This window comes from Symsagittifera roscoffensis, chromosome 7, assembly GCF_963678635.1.
Source record: "Symsagittifera roscoffensis chromosome 7, txSymRosc1.1, whole genome shotgun sequence".
Classification (NCBI taxonomy): domain Eukaryota; kingdom Metazoa; phylum Xenacoelomorpha; order Acoela; family Convolutidae; genus Symsagittifera; species Symsagittifera roscoffensis.
Window position 1 is genome coordinate 29,514,171 of NC_087068.1, and position 21,339 is coordinate 29,535,509.

General features: G+C 38.6%; 1 protein-coding gene across 1 annotated transcript in view; it reads left to right on the top strand.

Moving 5' to 3' along the window:
• Positions 1–21,087, top strand: part of LOC134852182 (cullin-1-like) — a 43,981-nt gene extending 22,894 nt beyond the window's left edge. Inside the window, exons 2-12 of the mRNA XM_063868493.1 lie at positions 3,302–3,616; positions 3,790–4,011; positions 4,181–4,271; positions 4,350–4,802; positions 9,175–9,311; positions 9,723–9,908; positions 12,743–13,204; positions 19,101–19,247; positions 19,527–19,717; positions 19,998–20,178; positions 20,683–21,087. Of these exons, the coding sequence (XP_063724563.1) occupies positions 3,314–3,616; positions 3,790–4,011; positions 4,181–4,271; positions 4,350–4,802; positions 9,175–9,311; positions 9,723–9,908; positions 12,743–13,204; positions 19,101–19,247; positions 19,527–19,717; positions 19,998–20,178; positions 20,683–20,802 (2,493 nt within the window). The 5' untranslated portion in view covers positions 3,302–3,313 and the 3' untranslated portion in view covers positions 20,803–21,087. The remainder of the gene's footprint in view (positions 1–3,301; positions 3,617–3,789; positions 4,012–4,180; positions 4,272–4,349; positions 4,803–9,174; positions 9,312–9,722; positions 9,909–12,742; positions 13,205–19,100; positions 19,248–19,526; positions 19,718–19,997; positions 20,179–20,682) is intronic.
• Positions 21,088–21,339: the final 252 nt, after the last annotated feature.

Sequence of the window (21,339 nt, forward strand, 5' to 3'; positions counted from 1 at the left end):
TGAGTTCACGAAAAAGAAATTTTAACAAATGAGATATCGTTATTAATATGCTAGATCTATTATATGAATCAAAATGCTGCATGACAATTTCCTGATTGAAATAGGACGAAAGAAAATTTAAATTACCAGCTTAAAAAGCGAGAATTCATAGGTGCAGGTGTGTGCAGATTTTGATTGCTGTTTAGCGATAGTGTGAAAATTTTATATGGTTGTGAATTTTGGAAGGTAGATAAACTTGAGTCTGCTGCAAACTTCTGTAAATGACCACTGGCACTGTATCTTGAGTGACGCTCGGGCTTTTGGGGATTCACTGACAGAGACAGCACGCGATGAGGACATCGATCTTGAGTCCGGGGAGTATGTGCCAGTCGGTCATATCTGGAAAATTGACCTTGAGGGACACAAAAATACGTAATTTTGGGGTGAAGTTTTAATTTTCAAAATTTCGAATGGAGCTTGTCATGCTCAGTTTTCTCGCACCAACTGAAAACACAAAGTGAAAAATCAGAACGATCGAATTTACAATTGCGGGAAAATACTTAAGAAAACAGCAGGAAATTGCTATTCGCAATTTCCAGATACAAAGTAAGACACGAGTAGAGCTGTCTTATCCCGAAATAGGAGGAGAGATAGTAAAAAGAAGAGAGAACAACTATTCGAAACGAACCAGAGTGAACCTTCAATGGAAAGGTGGACAGCTTAAGTGTCCCAATGGTTCATACAAACTCCAATTCTAGAGTCAGAACTTACTTCTGTTATCAAAACTGATCAGTATTAAACTTATCTAGTTATATTATCTAATTCTTGAGTTGCTTATCAATCTAATTACTCCTTGTACTCGAGTGCATCAACATGTGAGTACCTAATTTAATTTTCTCGAGTGTGTTTTATGATTGTTATGTTGAGATAAGGCGAGTTTTAGGTTGATCCATCTGAAATGGATCAAAGTTCCACTGTCCAATAAAAAGTAACTTAACGAATTGTTCCGACCCTGTTCGTTCGTGTATTTTGGGTATTTTGAGACCTAAGTATGGGGACGTTCTTGTTTTCTTGAAGGGGGATTTTTTGGTAGTAGCCTTTAATCTGTAACGGGTTCTAGTCTCATGTAGCAAGCGAACCGAATTGGCTCCGACCGTTTTGAGGTAGAAAAACACAAGAGATAGTGTCCCTGACTCTTGAGCCAATGGTTATAGGGCCTATTTTTCTTAAGCCTCATATGTGACCGAAGTAGGCGACTGTTACAGGGATGCAACCCGCGACGACCAACTTTCCGCATATTGGTTATCCAACCACTGCTGACGGTTGATTTTCATGGCTTAATCATATTCTTCCCATGTTGACATACTGCGGAAAACCCGGTGAACAGTTCCTTCAATCACACTTCTCTTGTACTGAAGGGGGCGCAGCTTCTAAAATTGAGTATGGTACCTGTATCTGTTGGTTTTTGATACCACCCACAGCTAATTTTCCTGCTTTTGTCAATACTAATTTGTAAATCCAAAAATGCCAAAGTTCCGTTTGTGTTTGGTGTCTCAATTGTGAACTGTAAATTTGGATGTAGTAGGTTTGCAGCCCGTAGCACTTTTTCAGGATCACCCTTCACTGTTCTCACTTTATCATCAACGTAACGGAGAAACAATTTAGATTGTTGCCCTGACTTATTTTTCTCCCTTATTGTGATGCATTTTCTGCAGTACCAGACGTATTGTTTTAAAATACGGATGGCAACCAACCAAAACCCAATTCACATGTGCATGTGGTGCTGATTTTAACTTGACACATGCGCTTCACTGTGCAAAGGGTGGTTACACACACATAAGAAACAATGAAATTGGAGACACATTCGCCAACCTCATGAACGAGGTTTGTCATGATGTCGAGATTGAGCCGAAATTTCAGCCGTTGCAAGGCGAAAGCTTTGTCAACAATTCAACTACAACTGAAGATGAGGCACGACTTGACATTAAGGCAAACGGACTCTGGGGTTCACGATTCAGCCGCGCTTTCTTTGATGTGAAAATTTTCAACCCCCATGCCAAAACTTCGCGAAAACTGCATAGAATGCATACAAATACCACGAAACGCTGAAGAACTCCAAATATCAGCAAAGAATTTTAAACGTAGAGCAGAGTAGCTTCTGCCCGCTAATTTTTGGATGCACCGGTGGCGCTGCTCCTACAGCCACGCGGACGATGCAGCGATTGGCCGAAAAACTAAGTGAAAAAAGACAAGAAAGCTACCCAGAATCTATAAACTACATAAGAACTAAAATAAGCTTCGCGCTCCTGAGGAGCTCTATACTTTGTATAAGGGGGTGCAGAGCGCTACGCAAAGTTCAATTTATCGACAACTCCATAAGCGCTATTGTAGAGGAAGGACGGCTAAGATAAATTAACATTACGATGATGCATTTAATGCTGATTTATGACTTCATTGCTGATATATATGCATTTTTATATCGCTGGTATGGCCCTATCCAGCTGGTGCACTTACCGTAACTAAACGGAAGGGCCCCTTTTGTAATTTAGTTTTTTTTGTATTGCAAGTGGTGCCGAGCTGTTTGTCTTTGGGTATTTACGACATCCCAGAGCTATTTTTGACTAGATGAAAAAACAAAATCAATTAAAAGAAAAGAAAAGCACTAACATAATGCAAAAGTGTGTCATGCAATTAAATCAAAAATGTTCAATTACCAAAAGACTACAAAATGCCAATTCAAATGGCAGGGAATGTTGAAAAGTCTGGAATGATCAAGGAGTCTGGCGTTGATATGTGGCCGCGGAATTGAGGTAAGATGAAATGATCAAGGACGAGTTAAGGAACTTCACTCCTAAATTTAACGCCTGAACTTTCTGATTCCAACTCTTTCAGTGTTGAATATGGATTATTCATCCCGCTAGAAAATGGTGAATGTACAGAAGGGAGTTTTGATTAAGTGCGAAGCCAGCATGAAACAGTTCCTCGTTCACTTAGACGAGCAGTTGGCTCTCGGCGAGAGGTTCATAATTCAAGATCTAGACGATAATCATCTATTTGTCATGAGCAGTATTGTTCCAAAGTTACAGGCGAGGGTGGATGAAATGATGGAAAAGTATAGCTTTTCAGTGTACACAAACGAGTGAAAACTGTTTGTTGCTCTGTCAATTTGATTTGTTTTTGGATAAAAATTAGCAGTGTAAATCGATTTGTCCGTTTTTCTACATTTCTGTGTATATTAGATTGAATTTTTTAATGCAGCGTACATAATACTTTCTAAATGAAGTCGACATAAGTTAAATCACTTGTATGGATGACGGTTTTCAGATAACTAAGGATGCGGTCCGGCAATAACTCGCGGAACTCTCAAGCAGTCGTGACCGAGGCTTGGAATAAAATCAAAAATGGCATGGATGCTTGTTTCTTCGAAAAGTCGATGAAACGAGCAGATTGGATGGATCTTCAGACACAAGTTTATAATATTGCCATTGACGTAACAATCGGAGATGATTCCAGTAATGGCCACACCAGACCGGGACAATCAAGAAACAAAAAAGAGCCTATAGTCAATAAACGATGTGCTGATGTCTACGAAAAAGTCAAGAATTATTTCGAGGGTTATCTTCTGAAGCTTTCAGAGGTTCGTACAGGCAGTTTACTGTGTTTTGAAATGCAGATTCAAAGGATTCTAATTTAAAATTAAGACTTTTCATCGTTTGCTTTAAGCTGTTAATGTATTGCTCAATCAAGTTTTCAAAGTATTGCAATCAATCCGATTTTCATTCATGTAGTAATAATTGTCATACCTTCCAGGAAATCAAAACTCATTCGGGAGAAAACATGCTTCAATTTTACAAAGAGAAATGGGAATCATACGTAAAAGCCGCTTCGACTGTAGATGGTCTTTTCGAGTATGTGAACAGGACCTATGTTCAGAGACAGAAAGATCAGAATGCGATTTATGGATGTTTCAATATCCACGAACTGGCGCTGGTAACATGGAGAGACAATTTCTTTTTCAGCCTCAAACAGAGCGTAAGTAGAAAATTTCAAATGGAGGTATTTTCATCAACTTCCTGAAAAAGTGCTTGCCTTCTTTCGTTGAACGTACAGGCATTGAAAAGTGTAATACAGCAGTTATATTTCAAAAAAAACAATTTGACTAATAACATGTGCGGTACAGTTTTAACTTTGTTTGTTCCAGATAACAGCAGCTGTATTTCAACTGATTAGAAAAGAAAGGAATGGGGAGCAAATCAACACTAACCTTATATCATACGTGCTGCAATCGTTAGGTGAGAATCAAACCCACTTTCTGGTTTTCAAAAAAAGTGTCAATGAGTGAGTTTATTATTTGCGTTTTGATGTTTTAGTGAGACTCAGCATTCCTAATCCGTGGGAAGTATCGCGCCCATTACCAGCCCATGTGGGGAGTCCCAGTTCCATGAACACCTTTCAGAACCATTCGCCCCACCACCAGATAAATTCATCTGGAAACTTAAGTCCTCTGGGTAGAAAAGATAAAAACTCCTCACTACCTCCATCCACGTTTTTCTACAAGGACAACTTTGAAGATGACTTCATAAAAGAAACAGAAGATTTCTACATGAAAGAGAGTGAACAATTTATCAGAGAGCATTCGTTCACGGATTACATGATCAAGTCGGAAACGAGGTTCGAAGAGGAGAAAAGCCGAGTGGCCAAGTATTTGCACAACCAGACTGAACGACCTCTGATCAAAGCCTGCGAGAAGATTTTAATTGAGACGCACATTGATAGGTTCTACCAGGAATACACAGTTTTGCTGCGAGACCACAAAATCGAAGGTCTGCAGTCATCAAATAATGATGCGCAATATCTTTTGCTAATTTTATTTTTTATTCGAGTTTGGAGGTTGCAAAAAATCATAAGATAAATATTGCGCTTGTACTTTGAGGAAAGCACTTGAAATTGTTGTTCCGAACTTTGTATTCGGGTGTACTATAGTTTTTTTTTCCACACAAAATCAGCCATCACAAATAATCATCGGAGCGAGTTGAGTGGTTTATCTTATTAAAGTCATTTGAGTTGTGATTCGAACGACACAACAAAAATTTTAAAAAATTCTCCAAGTGTCGAGAAAAACTGGTGTCGAGAAAAATTCTCCAAGTGTCGAGAAAGACCTTAAAAGGCAATCGGAACACTCAGGGCTTCTTCGCCCTGATACGAGCTGTCTTGTTGATCTTATGCACATACTGCAATAAAAGAACACTTTCAAAACTTATGAGATATTGAAACACTAAATACAACAAACACCGAATACAAAACAAACAACAAATGTGGGATGAACCATTGATGATTGAAAAGAGAGGGGGAATGCACTAACAGCAAAGGAACAAAGGAGCACCAGAATTGGGAAGGCAAAAACGTAATAAACTGCACAAGACTAGATGGCCCGACTGACAATCATAGTGGCGTTTCCTCTCATGAGGCACACTGAGAGGCTCTGGAGAAGTCGAACTGGGGCAACACGAGCGTCACGTGAACCAGAACGTCTGGCATCAGCGAGGATAGCAACTGACTTGAGGGTTTTGATAGCTAAAGCGGACCAACCCCCGAGCGTTTCGACTGCTAACGGGAAAAAACTGATTCCTTGTTCCTCACAGTTTTTCTCGTGTTTCGAAAATTTGCGGTCATCAGCAACTTCCAGGGACGCCCCGGGGGTCTCCGCCGCACGAGAGAGAAGAGATAACTGCAGCGGGGATGTCACGGTGACGTCGAAAGCAGCTGGGCGACCAGCGCTCCAAGTAGGGATAAAAATATCGCCGGGTTTGGACCGTTCTCCAGGGATGAGGTTCCGTTGCTCCTTGATGGGGGCTAAAGAGGCAGCCGTGGTAGCATTGAAAATAATGTCCCGTAGTCTGTCGTGACGGGAGATCCGGCCACCACTCCCCCCACAAGCGACAGCGTGGTCCCCGAGGACGTCCAGAATGCCAGACGGACACGCGGGGCACCTACGAGCAGACGCGAACACAGGAAGACCAAGTCGGTATCTGACAGCAGCTCGGAACTCAGCAGGTAGCAGGTGCAGGCCAAGACCTTTAATGGGGACTGCGGTAAGCCAAGCGCCGGCGTAAGGCAGAGAGAGCGACTGAAGACGAGCTTGCTCGCGGGAATCGGGAAGAGACGAGAAGAAAGCGTTGTAGGTGGCCTTATCAAGTTTCTCTTGGAAAGCTTCTTGAGTAAAACCGGGAGTGTTAACGCTTCCTGACTGTTCACGGAAGTCGTTAGAGGCACGCAGGAACTCCGGCGTATCAGTGATGTCGCATTCGGTAAGAAACGAGACCAAATGAGCTGACTGACACGAAGACCCTAGGAAGGCAGGGATGTGTTGGTCGCGACATTGCCGGACGCCAAGTCCGCCATCTTTGATAGGCAGGGAAGACTGGGACCAGGCAAGATCAGGAACAGGTGAGCCAACTTTGACAGAAAGAGCATCGCGGAGGAGTTCATCAAAAACTTGCAGGGAAGCTGCGACAGGCTGAGAGGGCGGCTGAGTGCGAAGAGAGAACGTCAGCTTGGGAGCAGCAAGGCAAGTGCGAGTGATGCCAAGTGAGAGCTGGGGGTCATCAAGAAGAGGTAACTTTTCAAGACATTTGGTGGCTTTCGAGATGCGTTTGTCCAGGACTTTAACTGAGAACTCAGTATCACCAATGGGGGCGCCAAGAAGCTCGAAGCCATTAGACGCTGCTCTCGGGATAGAAACGGGGATGGACGAGAACTCCACAGGGGCCCACAACTCACACTTACTGTGCTTGACTTTGAGGCCGAGATGCAAGCCGTTGGAAGTGATGAATTCGGGAGCCTTGAGCAAGGAGTCTTCGTCGCCGGCACAAATACCATCATCAAGGTACCAGCAGTTAAGGGTGAGACCGGGGACTTCCGACTTGAGAGATTCGACAAGAGAGTGCAGGGTGACCGCAAAAATGAGAGGCCCTAGCGGATCCCCCTGTTGAACTCCTTTCTCGCTGTTGAGAATGACATCCTCGAACAGCAGATTACTGTGGTGACCGTAGGTAAACTCAACAAAGGCGGAGAGACCGGGAAGACGGTTGCGAACTTGAAGGAGGATCTCGGTGCGGTCTAGCGTGTTGAAAGCGTTCTCAAAATCCACTGTTAAGACGCCTTGGTGACCATGTTCCGAGGACTTTTTGACTGTCATTTAAGTAGCGTGGACGATGGCTTCCGAGCCACCGCTGGTAGCGACTCCAAGCTGGTGAGGACACAGGAAATCACGAGCTTCAGCGTTGGCGGCTTTAGCAAGGCATTTAGCAGTGAGCCTTCGGAGCACTTCGCCGACCGCAATAGGCCGGACACCATCCTTGGGTTTAGCGGTGGCAAAGAGATTCGCACTGCACAGCCACGGAGAGAGACTAGAAGGGGCTTGCCCGGCAGCGAGGATGTTAACAACCCTATTGAGAGACTCTAACGTTCTGGCAGCAGTCTGAGGAGTGGGGCATTCAACGGCGTGAACAAAGTGCTCTGGAAACCAGCGCGAAGGACCGGCAGCAGTGCCGCTCGGGAAACTTTTGAGAGACTTATGAACGAACTCAGATTCGAATTGGTAGACAAGAGGGGATTCATCCCGGCCAGAAAAGACAGGAGGGTCAGCGGAAGGATGAAGACTGCGAAGGTCCTTAAGCGACTCGTCACTTTTGGACACGAGGCCATCGGAACACAGGGCCATCGGAACACAGGGCAAACGTATTGTTTCAAAATGAACAATAATGTTTGCAACTTAGGTTCGAAAAAAGAGAGTTCATACTATAACACAAGCGTTGCTTGTGTAAATAGCTAACTTTCATATAATGAACATTACTTGATCGCGTTTTTAGCTCGAAACTGAATCAAAAATTTTTGATTTTTGGTTCAGTTTCGAGCTAAAAACGCGATCAAGTAATGTTCATTATATGAAAGTTAGCTATTTACACAAGCAAAGCTTGTGTTATAGTATGAACTCTCTTTTTTCGAACCTAAGTTGCAAACATTATTGTTCATTTTGAAAGTGTTCTTTTATTGCAGTATGTGCATAAGATCAACAAGACAGCTCGTATCAGGGCGAAGAAGCCCTGAGTGTTCCGATTGCCTTTTAAGGTCTATTGAGCAGTTATAACATGAAAAAATTACATGCATTAAAAAAAACTATTTTTTTAATCTGAGATTTTTGCGAAAAGCATCCCCCCACACGCCATATAGAAAACAAAGTGATAGATTTCGCTCCTAGTAATAAATCAATTATGGCTAATAAATAAGCTTCCTTCAACCAATTTGGAGAATGATTTCTAAGACGGATTAAATCTCCACTTAGACGTTAATAGCGCGAAATATATCGCGCGTTAATTGTCCCAAATGGCCAAAATTGCCATCTTCAAACCCCCGTAAGCTTACAAAAAACAAACACATGTGAAGTTTTTTTTTAGAATTCAGCCCAAGGCAATAATCTTTAGTTTATTATTCATTTTATGGAAATAAATTTTGTCGGTTATACCTAATTTATGGGGGTTGAGAAATTAGACGATAAGCAAATTAGACGGAGGTACTTAAAAGGAAATTAGACGGTTTTGCAAAACTGCAATTGTGAGAAAATAGACGAAAGTGAGAGAAATTAACATTGTTTGCACACAAATTGTGTTAGAAAAATAAAATTGTTTGTAGACAACAGTTCAATTTCGGTGGTCAAAAACTTTACAAGTCAATCATGCATAACTTATTCAATTCAAAACTCTCCGGTAATATTCAGATTTGACATTTTATGTTCATTTAAACTAATTGTTTTGATAGTTATTGACATTTTATGTTCTTTTTGTATGCGTGAAAAAATTTTGTTGGCCCTTTCCTTTTCATAGCTTTTTCGTCTAAAATAAAATGCCAGATCTGTAAAAAAATACATTCCGTCTAATTTCGTTTTTGTAGTATCCGTCTAATTTGCTTATCGTCTTATTTCCTAGGCCCCCTAATTTATTATTCTCTACGCTATCGAATAGTTCTCGAATCAAACCACCCTCTAAAAACGACACTAATTTGACGAAAATTGGAAAAAGTTTTTTCCCCGTTTTTTCAATATGGCCGGAACATTCTGTCAACAGTAACCGGCTATCCTTGTTTTTCTATCGGTTTTGTACGGTTAAATGAGATCGCCACTATATCTTGTTGTTTCAGACTTGTCTCGAGTGTACCGACTGTGCTCGCGTGTGAAGGACACTTTGGAGCGACTGCAGGAGATGTTTCAGGAACATGTCACTGCCAAGGGAGTGGAAGCCATGGAAAATGTACTCGGTGAAATGGAGAGAAGCAAAGTAAGCTTCCAAACTGTATGAGCAATATCAAACATTTTTTTTAAATCGCAGAACTTCAAAATCAGAAGTCGACATGTAATTCTCTGTTTAAAAAATTGTATCTCCAATATGTCCTTAATCGGCATTTTCTAGCAGAAAACTGTGCAATCATTTGTAGCTTTTATGAAGAAAGAATCTCATTAAAAGCTTAAAATTGAGTATTTGAGTAAAAATAAAATTAGCTGAATATCCACTTGAGGATCTTTGCATTGGTCATTACAAATGAACGCCTTGCATGAAAAGCACTTTAGTTTGGGTTCAAAAATGTCTGAAATTGAATATAGTCTGAAATAAAGTGCGTGTTTTTTTTTCAAGAAAGAGTTAATCAAAGTCAAATTAGGGGTCTCAAAGCGATTTATTTCTACATTGTAGACCTCTGGCAAATCGGAACTGCCCAAACAGTACGCTGAGGGAATAATCTCAGTGCACAAACAGTTCACAGAGCTGATTCACCGTGCATTCAGTGATAATGCTGGATTCATAACCGCACTGGACCTGGCCAACGAACAGTACATCAACCGAAATGCAGTTACCAAACAGCAAGCCACACAAAACCAGGTATGTATTAACCATTTTTACACTTCGAGCTAAATATAATTGCTCATCATTTGGTGGAACTTATGCAGCATTAGCATTCTATCTGGTTTAATTTTGCTGCACTGACATTATATCTTTGTATCTGGTTTATTGGTGGCTAGTGTTTATACAAGCAAAGCTTGTGTGATAGTATGAACTCCCTTTTTCAGCCTAAGTCGTAAATATTATTATTCATTTTGAAAGTGTTCTTTTATTGCAGTGTGTGCATAAGATCAATAACCAGCTATTAAGGACAGTCATTGCTACGGATATTAACACATGCTATTATATTACAAATAGCATGTTATCTTCAAAGTTTCATGGATCTGTAGCGTAGAGGTAGGTAAGGAGACGCGCAACAAAATGAGAGAGTTCGAACCTGGGCAGGGTAGGATGTTTTTTGATGAACTTTTTCGTGTACTAGTTAAAACGCGTCCGCTCTATAAATTGAATCATCTTAGTGAGTAAATTCCTTTTTTTCCAAATTGACTGGTACTGCTAATGCGTCATAATTGGCTTGCGTCAATGAGCAATTATGTAGACTCATAATTGGCGTGCGTATTTCAAGAAATTGTGTAGACTCAAAGTTTTACTCATTCAAGTATTCCCAGTAGCGTTATCGGTCATATTTTTGCTTGTGTATGCGAGGTGCAACTTCGCTTCTGTTTAAAAATTGTCAAACGACCAAGGCGGAAGGACTTGTGACTCTTAACCACGAGGTCGGTGGCTCGCGTTTGGTACATAGAAGAATTTTTATTTTACTGTTTTTTTTTCAATCTCTGACCCTTTTAGAGCTGCTTTTTGCCGTTATCTCGCTGGCGTTTGCAAATTGCAGCTGCGTCTTTGTGTTACACTCTCGAGATTTTTTTGTAAATCTGTGAAAAGTATGTGCAGTTGCTAACAGGAGCAAGTGCATGTTAATGTGTTCAAATTGTTGGAAGTACAGATAAAACTACCTAGTTCAAATTGTTTTTAAGAACGTTTTTAAATGAAAGTCTTTTTGCATTCGTGGTTTTGTTTCAAATTTTGTCGGCTTAATTTAAGATTTTTTGACATGTCAGAGGTATTGTCTAATACAGCGTGGTATTTACAGAGTTTTTGAGCTGATGACCAATTGCTAACCAATTTTATTCCGATTTATAAAAAGGATGGAATTAAATCCTTGGTGTAGTTTATTTTTCGGGCCAATTTTGATTTTTTACAGAACAGACGAACAGTTTTGAAGGAATTTTAAGAGTCGATGAACCTGGCTCAGACTCTTTTTTAGGTTGGGATGATGTTTTTGTCGTTTTTTCAGGAAAAGTATTCAAGTTTGTTCAGGCTCCAAATTACTTTTCGCGGTTTTATTTTGAAAAGATTTTGAAAAGGAAGGCAAACTCCGCTCTTGAACAGCAAAAGTGCAAAGGTCACGAGAAACTTCTAGTTTCGGAAATGAAATTTAGTTTTCAGATTTTCCCAGTACCTATTGATAAAGTTTTCTCCAATTTTTTCTTCGATTTTCGAAAGTTGGCAGTATTTTTTAAATTTAATCTGAATTAAATCGAAAAGAAAAATTAAATTTGAATCCGATTTTGTCAAACTGTAGTTAACCACTCCGCTCGTAGAGCGGTAAGGAACTACTGCGTATGGCGGGCTTTTTTTTCATATAGTGGCTTCCTCAAAGAAAGTTGGTGTGGGTGTCAAGTAGGGGTATTGTCTTAAAAATTTCTCAGTCGTCATTGTGAATCTGAAACTCAAATTTGTCTCAAATAAACTCAAAAATGATTGGGGCATCATTTTTTTGGTTTTTTAAACTAGATATCAGTTTATAATTACTGGCTAAACTCAAATTCTACGATACACTCACGTTGTTTTACCTGATGTTACTCGTTATTTGTTTAATTATTTATCTAGTTCAATTGCGCGTTACCGAATAAGCTACAGATTTTTTCATAAACATTTTTTTGATTTTTTTGCTGATTTTGTTCGTTATCGAATATTTCTTTTTAATCACTAGTCGGAGCATTCTGCTGATTGCAATACAACCGACTATCCTTGTTTCATTTTTGATTTTCCTTCATCATTTTTTTGTATTGCAAGTTATGAGCGTTTAGTCTGTGTTAAAGCAGGCTTTTAGATCGAAAAAAGTACCAGATGCGTTTTTCATTGTCAATGAACGAAGACACTTAATTACGTTGTTCGAAAAAGTCTCACTTGTTCACGCTCAAATTTCCAGATTTGAATTCGATTTGTTTTCAAGTTCTTTTGAATTTAAATTTCTAAATGAAAAAACAGTAACGCTCTTCTATGTTAGAAGGGCTAATAGCGCAAAAAACCTGATAAACTTCAATTAAAAAAGTGAATTTGTTTTAGATTTATCAATTGAATAAATATTATCTATAGATAATTTTTCTATCAAATTGGGATAGGTTTATCAATAAAATGTCAACCAGAAAAGTTATTTGGAATTGACTATTCTTTAAGGTGACATTTTTTCTTTGAAACTCTGAAGTTGAAAAAATTTCAAGAAAATATGATCATTTTTTGATCTCCTAAATTGCATTGACGTTTTTTTCTTCTGTCTTTTGGCTATGTTTGTTTCGTTTCTGTTGAAGTCTTTGGATGAGTGCATTAAGGTTTAAGTTTATTTATACGGCTGTTCACTATTCGAGATAATCAGTCGACATGAATTTTCAGATGGTTTGGATGTTTATTCGTTCTTGATATATTTCCAATTCGATTGACATAATGATGGAAACGTCAACCTTTTTAAAAAAAAAGCGTTTATTTTTGCAGTGTTTTGGGAACCATATTGAGTTTTATGCGTCTTTGCTTAGGTATCTAACAATCCTCAAGCTAGGGGCGGAGCAGATCCCTCCAAATCGGCAGCAGAACTTCTTGCGCAATACATCGACTCACTTCTAAGAGTTAGTTCGCGTAAAGGAGATGATAACGACCTTGAAGAACACATGCAGGATTCCATGATGATTTTCAAATACATCTCAGAAAAAGACGTTTTTGCGCGACAGTTTTCGAGGCATCTTGCAAATCGGCTCGTCAGTGGAAGTTCAGTATCTGATGACGCCGAGCAAAGCATGATTGAGAAGCTGAAAAGCAATTGTGGGTTCGAGTACACGAGTAAGTTCCAGAAGATGTTCACAGATGTGAATCTGTCCAAGAAGTTGAGTGATGAGTTCAAAAACCCTTCAGTGGTGCTAGACTTTGACTTCTCAATAATCGTGGGAACGAGCGCGTCGTGGCCATTCAACACTGTCAAGGGATACATGCTACCAAAAGAGGCGAGTAGACCAATTCATATTTTAAAAAAGTTTTTAAAAAATCTTTCGCTAATTTGACCTGCGCCAAAGTGCCGACACTTGAATTCTCGCAAATTCAGGAAAGTTTGATTCACTCTTTTTGCAATCATGTTCAGCAAAATTTTGTTTCAACGCTAAACATGTTTTTTTTCCTGGATTGGAATCCTCGGCCTACTGTTACTTCGCCGCCTCTGTCGCTCGAAAAAAAATAATGGGTATTCCGTATTGTTGCAGCGTATATAATAAGTACCAATAAATGGAACAGAAAGACTTAATTAAAACTAGCAATCTGCAGATTTAACTATTTATAGAACATTTTCCAAGAAACTTTTATTTTGTAGGTGAACTTGAGACATAACTTCTGTCTGAAAAATTAGCATTTGCTCTTCAACTGTTGGTTATTTGTTCTTTAATTAGTTCTGTCTGTTCCAATCTATTACAACTTTATACAGCTGTCTTAATATTAGAGCAAACGTTAGACTGGATGGCCTAGACATGGCCGTTCGATATGGGTGATGCGACTGGTGAAACAAGTTGGACTGAAAGGCCTAAGCAAGTAGACAAAAAACAAACATTATTGGGGAATTGGGCTTGAGTTCTCTCATTCTTAATTAGGTTTCTTGACTACCAATGTTCTTTTTCCGAGAATTGGACCAAGTCTAAGCTCGTGGTAAAATAATGTAAACAAAATGCGAGTGTATTCAACGCTTTGCATGCGCTTTTGAAAGAAGGCCTTTAATGCTATCATCAACTTTCAAAGATCCCTTAGATGGTTGGACAAACAATGCAGGATATAGATGCTTCTGCAATGTACAAACCAAGGATTTTTTGAAAAAAAAGTAGCAATTTGTTATTCTGCATCGCATATTTTTCTCGCGGAAAGTGCGGCATTGCGATATTTCTTAGCTCTGAAAAGCAATAGAAATTTCATTTGTTTCATAGTTGTCTTATGAATTTGCCCAGAACCATGTTTAGATGTCAATGAACGCAGTGAAGACGCTTGTATAGGTCATCATCATTTTTTTGGTAAAAGTCTTGAAAGTTGTTCACATTCAACTTTGATTTTTTGATATTTATTAAGTTCAGTTCATTTCTTTTAAATTGAACAGGAAAAGTGTAAAGGTTACAAAAACATGTCTTGGAATTGTAGTTTCAAAAGTCCTCCCCCCCCCCCCTCAGGGATTCGACCCCCTGCCTGCGACCCAAAAGGTCTCCCCTTTGGTACTTTTTAAGAAATCCATTTTTGGCCGACCGACCCTAAAATTTTTCTAAAGGCGCCGTTGTCGCCAATATGCCCCCCACTCCCCCTCGAGAAAATCCTAGATCCGCCCCTGCTTTTATCCTTCGAAAGTTGAAAATTAAAATTAAAAAAAAAACATTTCCTTGCATTCATTTCTTACAGTTTGCTGTGTATGTATTTTTTTAAGCGGAGCTTTAATTTTAATCAAGGTGAAAATGGAGCTTACTTTGCATATTCACTCCGAAATATAATTTCCAGAATTTTTTGTTGCTCCAGGGAAAAGTCTTACGTAATATAAATTTTTTTGGAAGTTGAAGAAAGTCAAATCTTTTGTTTCCGGGTCCCGTGAGTTCATGCACTCTTTTCGAACAGTCTGGTGTTGGCTATGTTCATAAAATGGCAGCCAAATTATGTCCAGATTTTCACTCAGCACTCTAGTGATGAAGTGTGTTCAATTCAAGTGAAGGAAATCCAGAAATATATACGTGTCCAGAAATCAGTAACAATTTCATTTCTCTCTGAGCTCAAAGAGAATGGACTAGAACAAAGACAATGGATTAATCCTATCTAATTTTTGATTTTTAATTCGAAAAGTAAAGCAAAAAGAAAGAACCAAAGATAGAGGGAGCAAATACGGAATTGAAGCGATCATATGTAATAACAAGACTGCTCGTAGCAGGGCAAAACGCTGAATAAACGTCTGCTTTTAAATTGATCTCGGATTATTTGGTGAATCAAATAACGGTAAAACTATGAATTTTAGGCTGTTTAATATAAATGAACAAACTGAAGCCACTAGTTGGGCTTTTTTTTGGGAAAAAAATCTCAAAAGGTATTCACGCTCAAATTTTTTTTGAGATTTGATTTTTATTTTTTTTTTCAGCTTACGTTAAATTCCTTTCGCAATGAATAGGAAATGATATTGTCTAAGAAGCAAGGGCAAACGAAAGTTTGTATCATCGTTATAGAGACATAAAACAAAGGTTTCAAATATTTTTCCATGTTTCAATTTTTATTACATATCGCTTCGATGCGGTATTTGGTCTCACGTTACAAGAGTCGATGGACGTAGTTCAGACTTATAAATATTTCGTAATGATTTTTTTGCGAAGTTTTTTTTCAGGAAAATTCTTAGTTTGTTCGGGCTCATGTATTTTTTCGCGGTTTGACTTTGGTTTCTTTTCATTTTGAACTCATTTCCGTTATTGAAAGGAAGTCGCTTTTCTCCACTATCGAACATAGAAAGTATAAAGTTCACCAAAATCGACATCTATTCTCGAAAATGGTCCCCCCTTTTTAACTCTAAACAACTTAACACCCTACAATTTCACTCCCTACTTTTTGTTGCCTTAGCAATATAACATTGCTACATTTTCAAACAATTTCTATGACTTAACACCGTTTTAATCCAAAATGAAAAGAAAACTTACTTCAAAGGGGATTTCGGTAACCATCAAAGAATTAAACGAGTGAAATTTTTGCCATTTAAAGCCAGACAAATTCGCGCTACTTAATTCGCGTAAGTTTTGAACAGAAATGACCTTGCAAATGATTTCAATGTAACGTTTCAAACCAAAATGAAATGGCCTTGCCAATATTTTCAATGAATCATTCCAAAATGAACCAAAAAGAAGCAATAGTTCAATGAACTTCAAAAGCCCGCAAATAATTAGACGTCTTTTGACTAATATGGCCTTATTTTCTAGACATTTTCAGCCGGTATAGAAATTTAAAAAAGGTTTAACCAATGCCAAAAGCCTTAAAATCATTGTTTTTAGAATCATTCTCGAACTTATAAACATATGACCTGATCGCTTTGTCAGCTTTTTTTGAACTGTTGGCACATGAACGCAAAGCTAAAGGGTTTGCCAGCCCGTAGTCCGAACCTAGCATCCCGAAAATAAGGGCGATTGTCCTGGGATTAAATTGCTAAGGCACGAGTCATGTTCTTGCGTTTAGTTACGTTTCCGGGAGTCGGCAAGGAAACGTCTTTTCAAAAAAAGCTGACACAAATTTCAGTAGCATTAAAATTTGAATTTTAATAATACGAAAGAATAAACCAATATGAAACAAAATTAACAATGGTTCAACACAAACTAGATAACACTCTGAAAAAGTACAGATCAGTTTTGTCTTCGTAAACGGACATGTTTTGTACTCTTTTATTTAATACTCGATACTTTTTCTTTTTTGTGAACTTATGGCCACTCGATGCATCAAAAAAGTTGAGTTTTTGTACGGAAGCGTCTTTTTGTAGGCTGCCCACTACTTTCTACATATTTGGGTGGGCTCCGCTGAAAAATTATTGAATCCCGAAATGCCATCCCTCGACAGCATTTGTTGTTCGAGCAATCCCCATCACGGCCGCTCGCTGGTTCCAAAGGGAGGGTGGAAATGAAACTTCACGGTTTATCACCAAGCTTTTTATATAAGTAGAGCCGAAGTACAGACACAACTCGTCAATTTTCTCAATTTTCTCGGGTTCTAAACAATTTCTGTCGCATACATTCTGAATTTCCTGAACGATCATGTCATAGGAATCGCCGATCTTTTTTTTTTTTTTCGAATGCAAAGGATGGCAGCAGTTTTAAAGCCAGCGCTAATGCGTGATTCGTTTCGTAGGTCACTTTCAGACCCAATTCGTTAATTTTCTCATGTAACTCTGGGAGAGATGGAAAAAACAACCCGATAAATGTGCTTCGGGGAATGTTTTTTGGAAGCACTGAAGAGCAGCTTGCTCAAAATCTAACCAAATTTTTTCAGGCCGGCAGTTGGGTGCTAAATCAATAAACGCCTGCAAGAAGCGATTGTAGGTTTTTTCGGTTTTGTTAGGAAGGAAGGCGTAAATGCAAGCTGGCGCAATGCCAGATACACTAACATGAATTGAATATAGCTGATAGAACATTTTTGGAGTAATTTTATAAGTTCCATCGGCTAACCAGAAAGATGACTTTGCCAGAACTCTCAGCATTTCGGGGTCGCCGCACAAAATGATTCGCTCATGATCATTTGATCCACTGTTAAAATTTTCAGGGATCTCGAAATTTCGCGCAACGGGGATGGGCGGCATATTTACATCTAGCTGCTTACGAGTGCGCGCAGCCGTTCGGACCAGTTTCTCTTTACTTGGGAGGGCAAACTGAGTGGCCAAATTGTTTGTAATTGGCAAAACCGCACTGGCAACTGCAACAGTCGGGGTAAATCTCTCGCTGAGATCTTTTATATGCTTTATGACATTTCGGGCCTCCGAGTTTCCCGCTGAAATGTCGTGGTTATGCTCTCCACGCGTCTCGATTAATTCGTTATTTTCAGTAATGGCAGTTGCTCAACATTTATGTGGTTGATATTTTGAGCAAATTCATATTTCTGTAAACTTATTTTTTCGCTTGAAATAAAATTCATGGCCGGACGCTATAAGAATTGGCTTGTTTTTAGATGAAACTGTGAGCTCGAAAGAAGACTCAATCATAATGTGTTTGTTGTGTTTGCGTTTGTTTATCACTTGAGTAAAGTATAAAGTGACTGTCAGAATTTAATTTTTGTCAGAATTTTTACGTCAAATTGTTATAAATTAGCACAAGCAGGTTTAGCGAAAAGTCTAATTGAAAATAAATTACAAACTTGTAGATAAGGGTCTTAAATAAATTAGGAAGCCTCCTTTTAGCATGTATAACTAAGATAAACCAAGTTTTTCATTATGGTGCGTGTGTTAATTGCAGGATTAACTTTGGTGTGATAAGAGTTAAGATAAGGAATTCATACAGCATCAGTTTTAATAGTGAGATGACTAGGTGTTAAACTGGAAAATTGGAGTTATATTGTTGTCGATTTAAATTGTTTAGTAGTGAAATGACTAAGTGTTAAAATGTACGGTGTTAAATTGTATGTCATTAAATTGTAGGACACCCTCGAAAATGGATTTCCCCAGAATTCCCAGCAAAATATTAAACTTATCTTTTTATCCTATTTTTTCAAAGTGGGTTTATGTTATCAAAAAAGCGTATCTAGAAATTCGAAGAGCTTTGAGGCCAAGTCTTTTCAAAAAACAAGTCAGTATATATTTTTTCGGTTTCCTTGCATTCATTGAGTCTCTTCCAGCTGTCTGTTGGCAATGTGTATAAGTTTCAATGCAAATTTTGAGACCTTTTTTGTCGCTTATTTTTGAATCTATACCCAAAAGTTAGATTGATTGCGGCCATGTTTTATTACAGTTATCATGCCAGTTCTAACAACTATTCATGGTAGTAAAAGAAGCTAGCATAAATTATGGTTTTCAAATTTTAAATGGATTCTATCCGTTGAGCCAAGTTCTTTATCAGATATTTTAGAAATTCCGTAGTAGTTTTAACAAGATTAAGATTTTTTCATAATGCTCGTTTGGTGTAATTATTTCAGTTTTCTTAGTTTTTAAACTTGTTGGCTTTGATTTTGCTTTTTTTCCTTCAGTGTAGCTTCGTTTCTTTGTAAACCCTAGTTCCCTGTTGGTTTGAACAAACAGTAGTTCTTGAAGATAATATACCTGGGTGCCATTTATCTTTTAATTGGGTGCCATTTAGTTTTGAAAATTTATCGTCATGGCCGTGTTATCCTGTCAAGGATGTTGTAGCCACAATTTATTTGACGTTCGTTACTTTCCAGTTCCAATCGACAGTGGAGAAGTTCAAAATGTTCTATAACCAGAAGCACGCCAACCGCAAACTAGACTGGCAGTGGAACCGGTGCAAGGGAGAGATAGCTACCGGCTGCTTTCAGAAACCATACTTCTTCGTTGCCTCCATGTACCAGGTAAAATGAAATTGATTTATAGCTCTTGGATAGTCATGTTATTTTTTAAGAAGACATTTAAGAATTATTTTAAAGCCTAAGAATTTTTGTAAGAAGACATTTCTCTAATTAAAATGGCTCTCTGAAATACTTTATCGAGTAAAATGAAAAACTGAGTTAAATTAAGGTAGGTTCACAGTTGTCGTCTACTCACCTCGGTATTTCGACTCAGGCTCAGGTTGTGTATGTTTGAATCTTTCAAATAGTTCTTGGATAAATAATTCGTTTATTTTCGTTAAGATGGGAGTTCTGCTCCTGTTCAACAAGTCCAAAACAGTCACGATGGACAGCATCATTGCCGAGTGTGGGATCCCGAACGAGGACAGCACAATCCAGGTGGTGCAGCAGTTGGTCAAGTTGAAGATACTGACCAGTGCGGGTGATGAGAAGGAGAAGGAGACGGAGATATCTGTGAGCGACTCCTACCACAAGTGAGCGATTTGAACAAGCTTTCTTTTTTTCGAAGCTTCTGCGTGTTTGTTATCTAGCTAGTCTCGCATGACTTGTCAACGATTGTCGATGGATGTTGTTATTTTGGCGCTTGCTGGAACAAAAAAAAATCCGCAAAGACGATATAATTAACTTAACAATCAAATAGTCTACTAGTTATAATTTGAAAGCAAGCGGGATTTTCAAACTCGTTTTTGTTTCAAGTGTATATGTTTGACCAAAGTGTGTATGATCTGTACATGTTGTTTTTGTTTGTTGTAGTAAGAAGTTGAAAGTGCCAATCACGATGCCCCTGAAGGCGGAGCAGAAGCACGACAGGGCACACACGGACAGACAGGTGGAGGAGGACAGGAAGAATGTGATACAGGCGGCCATAGTCAGGATCATGAAAATGAGGAAGAAGTTGAACCACAACCTACTCGTGCAGGAGACCATAGACCAGGTTAGTCCTGGTAGTCACGCAAGATCCCCCCATCTCCCGCATGGCCTTCAAAGCTCAAACATTACATTATGATAGTTTCCAAGTATTTTTGTGAAAATGTCATAGTATTTAGGTCAAAAGGTTCTTCGTTCATACATTAACAACTTGGCTGAAAGATCAGGTAGTATCAACATATGTAAGATGCGGCTCAGCTGAAGTAACTATTTTCTAAATGTAACAACTGTACGAAAACGTATTAAGTAATTTAGCAATCACCTGCACATTTGAAATAATTTCTTAAGTCAACTGATGCGACAACAATCATGAAATCGGACAAATCAAGTTAAAATATGCTGAAAAGTTTACCTGTCATGCAAAACAACGTTGTCGAATAGCAAAAAAAAATTTTTGAAATACTTGCCTGTTAAGAATTCACACCAAAAGTTGTCCTCAAGTGGCGAATTTAACCCAATCATTAATGGTGTCTTTATTTTGCGATACTTTCAATGAAGTTCATTGTTGCAGGTCAAGTCCCGTTTCCAGCCAAGTGTGAACTCAATCAAGAAGGAAATAGACGCCCTGATTGAGAAGGAGTTTCTGAAGAGATCGGAATCGGAGAGAAGCTTCTATGAATATGTAGCTTAGATAGATGTGGTGTATATAGAAATTAGATATACATACAGCAAATCAGCAATGAGATTGTCATTGAGACGAGTAAGCGAAAAACTACTACCTCTGATGTAGCTACATGAGTGAGCTCTTCAAAAGCCCCCTCCCCCGTAGCCCCAAAGTTATAGTTAGCTATTGGCATCATATCTTCTTTTGATATGTAGAAACAACACTATTTTTCAAGCAAAGTACAGAAGTTTAACAGTTTTGATAGAAAGTTGAAAAATTTATAAAAACTGTTCTGTAATTTGCAATGTATTATACAGTTGTTTTTGAGTCAATGTCCATAATTTCACATCGTACTTCGGATCTCGTTTGTAAAATTATGACCGTTAATCCGAGCAATGTTGACGGTTAAGTAGAATTGCTACCAGCTTAATCCGAAAATATTTGTTTTCAAAAGACAAGTAGTAATTCATCTTAACCAAGCTGCCCTCTATTCAAGCTGTTTCGTTTGTTTAGATTATTTATTTCTGAAATTAAGCCGAAAGTATAAAACTTCTCAACATTTGA